The sequence below is a fragment of the Sorex araneus genome, chromosome 2, assembly GCF_027595985.1.
Source record: "Sorex araneus isolate mSorAra2 chromosome 2, mSorAra2.pri, whole genome shotgun sequence".
In the NCBI taxonomy this organism is placed as follows: Eukaryota; Metazoa; Chordata; class Mammalia; order Eulipotyphla; family Soricidae; genus Sorex; species Sorex araneus.
In genome coordinates, this window is record NC_073303.1 from 248,363,681 (window position 1) to 248,373,251 (window position 9,571).

The 9,571-nt window shown below is 60.8% G+C and overlaps 1 protein-coding gene across 1 annotated transcript; it reads left to right on the forward strand.

Annotated features, from left to right (window-relative positions):
• Window positions 1–968: 968 nt before the first annotated feature.
• DOK3 (docking protein 3) lies at window positions 969–9,320 on the forward strand. The gene is made up of 5 exons (XM_004611512.2): window positions 969–1,051; window positions 2,561–2,869; window positions 6,857–6,956; window positions 7,043–7,215; window positions 8,682–9,320. The coding sequence occupies exons 1-5, from the start codon at window positions 986–988 to the stop codon at window positions 9,318–9,320; spliced, it is 1,287 nt and encodes a 428-aa protein (XP_004611569.1). The 5' UTR covers window positions 969–985.
• The last annotated feature ends 251 nt before the right edge of the window (window positions 9,321–9,571 follow it).

Genomic DNA, 9,571 nt, shown 5'->3' on the forward strand with positions numbered 1-9,571 from the left:
ACGCTGGAGACATAGGGCAAGGACTAAGGCGCACTTGCACGCAGTCACCCTGGGTCCCCGCCACCTTGCCAGGAGGAATCCCTGAGTGTAGCCCCCGTAAGGTCAAAACTCAGTTGAAAGAGTAAGTGTGGGCTAGCGGGATGAAGCCGGGGCTGAGGGTGTTACGGCACTTGCCTTGCACATGGCCAAATCCAGTTCGATTCCCGACTCTGCACTGGGTCCAAAAGCCAGCAATGAGTGATGCAGAGGTGCGGAGGCAGGAACAGCCCCTAAGCACCACCGGGGTGTGGCCCAACCGTCTCCTTGCTCCCCTGCCCTCAAGAAAAAAAAAAAAAGATGTTATCAGGGACCCACAACCTTGCAGCCTCCTCTGCCTGCAGGACGGTGAGGGGTCCCTGGCGGGGCTCCGTGGACTCCAGACAACAAGGAGGAGCTGGGAAGGCTTCCTGGAGGAAGAGGTGTGGACTGGCATCCCAAACCACACAGGAGGGCCCCAGTGGGGCCAGCCGGGCACCAGGACTGGGCAGAGGAGGGCGGGGGAAGCAGAGCGGAGAGAGAAAGCGAGTCCCTGTTCCCCGGAGGAGACCAGGCAGCCCTGCTGGACGGACCCACATCCAGGATTCCAGAGTGACCCCCCTCCCCACCAGGAGTCGTTTCATCTGGGGGGACCCAGGCAGGGGTGGGGGGGATAATGACAAAGGCTGAGGGGGGAGGGTGCGATGCCAGACCCCATCATGCATTCCCGTCAAGCACTCAGGGACACGTGGGCCCTCGGGAACCAACCCCCCTGCCCCGCCCAGAGAACTGAGGCTCTGCCCCCCCCCCTAATGCTGTACTGATGATGACGACGCCGAGGCTCCCCTCCCCCCACCCCTGCAGCTGCCACTCTGGACAGAGGGAGGGGGAAGTGGCCAGAAAGGGGAAGTGTGAGGCCCTCCCCGGGCTGGCCGGGTTTCCACCTCGGGCGCTCGGGGCCGGCACAGCCATGGACGGCCAGGAACCCCCAGTCAAGGACGGGATCGTCTTCCAGCAGCAGATCAAGTTCGGCAAGGTGGGGACCCTGCGGCCCGCCGGGTCACCTGGGGAGACACAGGGGGGTGGCGGGGCGAGGGGAGTCGGGGTGGCGCCCATCCTGCCCCAGCCTGGCAGTCTTACCTCCCTCCAACACCCCACATTAGATCTGGGACCATGGGGATGGGGGGTGGCGGCGGGGAGACTCAGGCCTGAGAAACCAAGCCTGAAGCCCCCCGAGACCGAGACAGCCCAGAGGAAGCACCCGAAGCTGGAGGCTCGGAGAACCAGCAGCGGGGGGGGGGGCTCACAGCCCTGCACCCCAGGGCAGCTTTCGGGGGGGCCCTGCTGGCATGGGGGGTGGGAGCGAGTTGCAGGGGGGGAGCCCTGCCCTGCAGAAGTTGGCTTCTTGCTGGAGGCTCCTCCCAGCCAGGTCACAGGACCGAAGGGGGGGGCCTCCAGCACCCTGCACCCCCCTCCTGCACCCCACAGCTGCTGCCCCGGGCAGATAAACAATGGGGCTTCCTTGAAGCTATTTGCATGTGTTTCCACCCCTGCCAAAGCTGCTTCCCGCACCCCTGGACGGGCCTGGGGCCCAAGTCGTGCCCAGGGCACCAGAGCCTTCACAGATTCACCCGGGAGGGCCCCCTGGTGTTCCCACGCCCCTTCAGAGGCACGAGGACAGCCGTGCTCAGTCACCGGAAAATCTACGGGAGGGGGCCAGAGTCGCAGGACAGAGCTGGCCTCGCTGAACTGGGTTCAATCCCCGACATCCCATAGGGTCCCTCGAGCACTGTCAGGAGTGCAGGGCCAGGGGCCAGTCATGAGCTTCGCCAGGTGTGGCCCCAACAGAGAGAGTGGGGAAGGGGGGGCAAATCAGGGGCTGGAGTGATAACACAGCGGGGAGGGCCTTTGCCTTGCACTGGAGACCCGGGTTTGCTCCCCAGTATCCCCAAGGGTCCCTCGAGCACCGCCAGGAGTGACCCCCTGAGCACAGAGCCAGGAGTCAGCCCTGAGCACCACCAGGTGTGGTCTGCCCCTCAGAAAAAAAAATCACCGGGAGGATGGGAGGATTGGAACCCCGGGCCTGGCAGCTCACAAAAGCTGCCTCGGGCTGGAGCGATAGGACAGCGGGGAGGGCGTTTGCCTTACACACGGCTGACCTGGGTTCGATCCCCGGCACCCCATACTGTCTCCCGAGCACCGTCAGGAGTAATTCCTGAGTGCAAAGCCAGGAGTAACCCCTGAGTATTTCCAGGTCTGACCTTCCCCCCCAAAAAAAACAAAGAAATAAAAAGGAAAGAAATTTGTTTAAAAACAAACCCCCAAAAAAACTGCCTCTGGGGTGGGGAGTTTTGCCCAGCTACCTGCCACCCCCACTTTGGGGGGCTGCACCCAGCAGTGGACTGGCTCCTGGCTCAGGGGGTGGGGGTTCACTCCTGGCGGGGCTCAAGGGACCTTCTGCAGGGGGGGGCGGGGAGCTGAGGCCGGTGTCCTCCGCGCGTGGCCCTCTCGCCGCACCCCCCTCCACCCTGGTCTCCCCCCGCAGAAGTCCTGGCGGAGGATGTGGGCTCACCTGTACGCTGGGGGCCCCTCCGGAGTGGCGCGGCTGGAGAGCTGGGACATGCGAGAAGGAGGCCCCCCCGGAGCGGCGGGCGAGCGGGGCGCGGGGCCCGGCCGGCGCGGGGAGCGCAGGGTCATCCGCCTGGCCGACTGTGTGTCCGTGCAGCCCGCCGAGGCCGAGAGCTGCCCGCGGGACACCAGCGCCTTCCTGCTCAGCACCACCGAGCGCAACCACCTGCTGGCCGCCCAGCACCGGCAGGAGTGGCTGGACGCCATCTGCCAGCTGGCCTTCCCGGTGAGCAACCCCCCCTTTCCCCCTCCACCATCCCTGCAACACTTGCACATCGCCCTGAGACTGGTACCCAGGGACCCACCCTCAGGACCAATCCCACCCGCCTCGAGGGCTTCTCTGCAAGAAACAGAGAACAGGGCCAGAATGATAGTCCAGTGGGGAGGGCACTTGCCTTGCAGGCAACGGACCAGGGTTCGATCCTCAGCATCCCATAGGATCCTCCCCAAGCACCGCCAGGAGTGATCCTTGAACACACAGCCAGGAGTTACCCCTAGCATTGCAAAGTGTGACCCCTGCCTCTTTCCCTCCCAAAAAAGAATGAAAAAGAAGCCGGAGGGGCCGGAGCACTAGTATGGCGGATAGGGCGTTTGCCTTGCACGCAGCAGACCCAGGTTCGATCCTCGGCATCCCATATGGTCCCCTGAGCACTGCCAGGAGTAATTCCTGAGTGTAGAGCCAGGAGTAACCACCCCTGTGCATCGCCAGTGTGACCCAAAAAGCAGAAAGAAAAAGAAAGAGAGAGAAGGAAAGAAAGAGAAAGAAAGAGAGAGAAAGGAAGAAAGAAAGAAGAAAGAAAGAAAGAAAGAAAGAAAGAAAGAAAGAAAGAAAGAAAGAAAGAAAGAAAGAAAGAAAGAAAGAAAGAAAGAAAGAAAGAAAGAAAGAGAGAAAGAGAGAAAGAGAGAAAGGAAGAAAGAAGGAAAGAAAGAGAGAAGGAAAGAAAAGAAAGAAAGGAGCTGAGATCTAGTATAGGCTACAGGACAGGTTTGCCTTGAATGAGGACAAAGCCAGTTCCAGGTGTTCTTGTTGGTTTAATTTGGTAGCAGTGCCCAGGGTCCCTCCTGGGTGGGGGCCGGGGGTTCAGGGAACCGATAGGTGTCCTACCCACTGTACTATCTCTCCAGCACCCCGCCCAACCCCAGCTTGTATTCACAGTGCTGCATGGTCCCCAAGCACTACTGGGAGTGACTCCCAAGAACAGAGCTGGGGGAGTCTGGGAATAGCCCCTGAGTACCAATGGGTGTGGTCCCTCTCAAAAAAATGGCAGGGGCTGGGGGAGCCGGAACCATAGTCCAGTGGGAGGGTGTTTGCCTTCCACAAGGCTGATCCAGGTTCGATCCCCGGCATTCCATAGGGTCCCCTGAGCACCGCCAGGAGTAATTCCAGAGTGCAAAGCCAGGACAGAGAGCATTGCCAGGTGTGACCCAAAAAGAAAAAAAAAAATGGGAAGGGCAAATAAAGGAGAGAGTGTCCCAATGGTAAAGTCTGCAGGGTGCTCTGAGCGAAAGCAGAGTAGATGCAAATGTCCGGGGGCAGGAAGGAGCTAGGTATATTTCAGGGGCAGGAAGAATGCAACCTGGGGGATGGGGGGAAGGGGGAGGGCAGGGGCCAATGCAGGGCTGAGGGAGGAAGAGGCAAAGGGGGAGGAAGGGGGAGAAGCTGGTGAAGGCACCTGTGCACCCACCCACCCCACCTCCACTCTGAAGGTTTAATTATGACCCAGAGTAGAAGCTTGCGGTGGGGGGAATGACGCAGGGTGGGGGTGTGGGGGGGCAAGGGCTGGGGTTGAGTCAAGAACTGAGAGTTTGAAAGGTTTCCTGAGGCAAGAAGATGAGGCAGCCCTTCCTGAAACAGGGGGCTGAGAGTTCTTGGGCCCGGTCACCCAGCCATGCACCTCATTTAAGATGAGTTAAAACAGACACTCCAGGGGCTGGAGCAATAGCACAGCGGGGAGGGCATTTGCCTTACACGCGGCCGACCCAGGTTCGATTCCCAGCATCCCATATGGTCTCCTGAGCACCGGGGTAATTCCTGACTGTAGAGCCAGCAATAACCCCTGTGTGTTGCCGGGTGTGACCCAAAAAGCAGAAGAAAAAAAAAAAACAGACGCTCCAGGGGTGAGAGCAATAGTTCAGCAGGGAGGGCGTTTGCCTTGCACCTGGACAACCCAGGTTCGATCCCCAGCATCCCATAAGGTCCCCCAAGCCTGCCATGAGTGACCCCTGAGTGCAGAGGCAGCAGTGAGCCGTGAGCATCACTAGGTGTGAAAAAAAAGGAAAAGAAACAAGAGTCTGAGTGATGCTAGGACAGTGAGTAGGCGTATGAGTCAGGCATGCAGCCAACCTGGGTTTGATCCTCAGCAACCAATATTGTCCCCAAAGCCCCCAAGCCAGGAGTAAGCCTTGAGCACCCCTGGGTGTGGCCCCCAAGCACTGTCGCACTGTAGCACTGTTGTCCCGTTGTTCATCGATGTGCTCGAGTGGGCACCAGTAATGTCTCCGTGGTGAGACTTGTGGCTACTGTTTTTGGCATATCGAATACGCCACGGGGAGCTTGCCAGGCTCTGCCATGTGGGTGAGATACTCTCGGTAGCTTGCCAGGCTCTCCAAGAAGGGCGAAGGAATCGAACCCGTGTCGGCTGCGTCTAAGGCAAGTGCCCTACCCGCTGTGCTATCGCTCCAGTTTCGGGGCCACAATGCAGCTAGTGATCGTTGTGGCCCCCAAACTAACCATAAATAGGGAAATAAACAACAGCAGAGGCCCCCAAGGGTTTGTAAAGCAGGGAGGGCATTTGCCTCGCCCGCGGCTGACCAGGATTCGAACCCTTTGGCTCCAAACTGGTCACTACAACAATTTTGGTTTTATTTGGTTTTATTTCTATTACATGGAGGTGATGTTTGAGCTATTACTAGCAGTGCCTGGTGGGGGGCTGTCAAAGTGACCCTGGTAGTGTGGAGGAGACCCGGCAGTGCTGGGGATCGTGCAAGCCCAGTGCCTGACCCCCTGGACTCTCTTCATTCCCAGCTGGGTTTTGCTGTTCTTTTTTTTTTTTTGGTTTTACTTTTTGTGGGTGACACCCAAGTGGGCTGACAGCTGACTTCTGGCTCTGCATTCAGGGATCACGCCTGTGATCAGCCCCTGGTGGGGCACCGGGTTCGAATCCTGGTCAGCCGCAGGCAAGGCAAACGCCCTCCCTGTGTTCTACAAATGCTCCAGACAGACCCTTGGAGGCCTCTAGTTGTTGTTTATTTATTTACCTCTTTATGGGTGGTTTGGGGGTCCCACCCAGTGGTGCTCAGGAACTCCTCCGCATGTGGGAGTCCCAGGTTTGAACCTCAGCTCTACGTGGTCCCCAAAGCATGGTCGGGATTGGCCACCCCCAAACAAACAGGACCGAAAGAAAGAACAGGAGAGGAGCGATAGTACAGAGGGAGGGCGCCTGCCTTGCACGCGGCCGGCCCAGGTTCGGTCCCCGACATCCCGTAGGGTCCCCTGATCACCACCAGGAGTAATTCCTAAGCTCAGAGCCAGGAGTCACCCCTGAGCATTGCCGGGTGTGGACACACCATACACACACACACACACACACAAAAAAAAAAGCAGGACAGAGAGAATCAGCATGTTCGACTAAGCTGGGAGTTAGGAAAAGAAGCCCCAAGGGAGAGAGGAGGTGAAGGGGGCCCTGGAGGAAGCCGTTTCCAGGGGGAGGAAACCCCCAAATCTCCAATCCCTCTCTGTTCCAAATAAAGAGAACCGGGGCTGGAGCAATAGCACAGTGGGTAGTGCGTTTGCCTTGCACTCAGCCGACCCGGGTTCAAATCCCAGCATCCTATATGGTCCCCCAAGCACCGCCAGGAGTAATTCCTGAGTGCAGAGGCAGGAGTCACTCCTGAGCATCGCCGGGTGTGACCCAAAAAGCAAAAAATAAATAGAGGGCTGGAGTGATAGCACATCGGGGAGGGTGTTTGCCTTGCACGCGGCCGACCCGGGTTCAATCCCCAGCATCCTATATGATCCCCTGAGCACCTCCAGGAGTCACTCCTGAGTGCAAAGCCAGGAGTAACCCCTGTGCATCGCCAGGTGAGACCCAAAAAGATAAATAAATAAATAAATAAATAAAGAGAGCCTTGAGTAAACAGACTAAGGGTGGGAGTCCAGGTTGGCCAGGTGCCGCTCCCAAGGTGCTCCGTCTGACCTTGGCCTCTTCCCCAGGGCACGGGGGAGTGCTCCCCAGGCTCCCGGGAGGAGGAGCCCCCCCAGAAAGGTCTGGTGTGCATGGAGGAGAACTCTATCTACTCATCGTGGCAGGAAGGTGAGGCAGGGGGAGGCGGCTGCGGGACTGGCATCTGGTGGGGGGGATGACTGCGGGGACTCCCCTCACGTGCTCCCGGTCCGCAGTGGGCGAGTTCACCGTGGTCGTGCAGAGGACCGAGGCTGCCGCCCGCTGCCAACTCAAGGGCACCTACGTCCTGCGGCTGGACCGCGAGGGCATCCACCTGAGCCCGCCAGGGGGCGCCCTGGCGCTCTACACGTGGCCCTTCCACTACCTGCGCAAATTCGGCTCCTGTAAGGTGAGAGTAACGGGCGCGGAGCAGGGGCCCCGCGGTGGGACAGCGGGGAGGGCGCGCGCCGGGCAGGGAGCCGACCCTGGCTCGATCCCTGGCACCCTATCATGTACCCCCTCCAGCCCTCCCAGGGAGGATCCCTGTGCTTACTAGCTCTGAGCACAGCTGGGTGTGACCCCCAAAACACAAAACATATTTATATAGGGCGATGGGGCTGAAAGACAGTACAGACGCAGCCAATCCAGGTTCGATCCCTGGCACCCTGGAATGTCCCAAAAGCTCACCGGGAGTGATCCCTGAGCACAGAGCCAGGAGGAAGCCCTGGGCACAGCTAAGGGTGGGACCCAGCCCCCAAAAATATCAATTGAGGGAGCCAGGAGCTAGTCCAGCGGGTAAGGTGATTGCCTAGCACATGGCCCACGTGAGGTGGGTTCAATCTCCCTGCACCCCATAATGTCCCGAGAGTCCCCAGAGCTCCACCAGGCATAATCCCCGAATGCAGTAAACCCAGGAAGCCTTGAGTCAGGTGTCACCGCAAAACAATATCAAATTATCAAATATATAAGTATATATATTTGATATATTGTATGTATTTGAGATATATTTGATATATATATTATATATATAATGAGGGGACTGGGAGCTAGTACAGCGGTAGGGTGCTTGCCTTGCACGTGGCTGACCAAGATACCCCATGTGTGTCTCTTGAGCGTTGCCAGGAGGGACCCCTGAGCATAGCTTGGAGTGGCTCCCAGACAAAGAATTTAATAAATAAAGGAAAGGGCAGAGGGGAGTGGGGGGAGGCGGTGCCCAGACCCCCTGATAAAGGGTGGGGAGGACAGAGGGAAGAAGTGGGGGGAAGAGCAGGAGGAGGAGGAGGAGGAGATGGGGGAGGGTGCAGAGGCTGGTGGCGAGGATAGGGAGGAGGAGGGTGGGGAGGAGAGTGGGGAGGGCAGTGAGGAGAGAGGTAGAGAGGAGAGTGGGGAGGAGGGTGGGAGGAGGGTAGGAGGAGGGTGGGGAGGAGGGTAGGGAGGACGGTGGGGAGGAGGGTAGGGAGGATAGTAGGGAGGAGGGTGGGGAGGACGGTGAGGAGGGAGGTAGAGAGGAGGGTGGGAAGGAGGGTGGAGGAGGGTGGGAGGCTAGGAGGAGGGTAGGGAGGACGGTGAGGAAGGAAGGAGGGAGGTAGAGAGGAGGGTAGGGAGGATGGCAGGGAGGAGTGTGGGGAGGACGGTGAGGAGGGAAGGAGGGAGGTAGAGAGGAGGGTGGAGGAGGGTGGGAGGAGGGCACGAGTACGGTAGGGAGGAGGGTTGGGGAGGACGGCGGGGAGGAGGGGGAGGAGGATGATGAGGAAGGAGGTAGAGAGGAGGGTGGGAAGGAGGGTGGAGAAGGGTGAGAGGGGGGTGGGGAGGACGACGGGGAGGAGGGCGGGGAGGGCGGCGCGGAGCCGGGCTGACGGCCCGCCCGCCGCCCAGGGCGTGTTCTCCTTCGAGGCCGGCCGCCGCTGCGACTCCGGGGAGGGCCTCTTCGCCTTCAGCAGCGTCCGCGCCCAGGAGCTGTGCGGGGCGGTGGCCGCGGCCATCGCGCGCCAGCGGGAGCAGCTGCCCGAGTGGGCGGGGGCCCGGCCCTGCCCGCTGCCCCGGGCCACGTCGCTGCCGTCGCTGGAGGCGCCGGGCGAGCTGCGCGAGCTGCCCCCCGGGCCGCAGCCCGGCGCCGCCTCCGCGCCCTACCTGGCCGAGCCGGGCCCGCAGAGCCTGCCGCTGCTGCCCGCGCCCCCCGACGAGCCCCCCGCCGGGCTGTACGCGTCCGTGTGCAAGCGCGCCGGCGGCTCCGACCACCTCTACGAGAACGTGCAGGGCGAGGCGCGGGGGGCGGCGCCGGGGGCCCGCAGCAGCTCGCCCACCAGCCCCATCTACCACAACAGCGAGGACCTGAGCTGGCCCGGCCCGGGCCCCGACAGCAGCCTGGAGGCGCAGTACCGGCGGCTGCTGGAGCTGGAGCTGACCGACGGCGCCGACGGGGCGGCCGGGCCCGGGCCTGCGGGCGCCAACAGCGGCTTCAAGGCCAAGCTGGTGACGCTACTGAGCCGCGAGCGCCGCAAGGGGCCGCCCTAAACTCGTCCCCGCGCGGGCGTGCACACACACGCACACACACAAGCACACGCACACACACACACGCGCACACACGCACACACACGCGCACACACACACACACGGGCATACACGCGCGCGCGCACACACACACGCACGCACACGCGCACACACGCGCGCGTGCACACACACGCACGCACACACATGCACACACGGGGCCTGGCACCAGGAGAAGAAAATAGGGGGCGCACCTTGGAACCGGGGTGGGGAAAGAC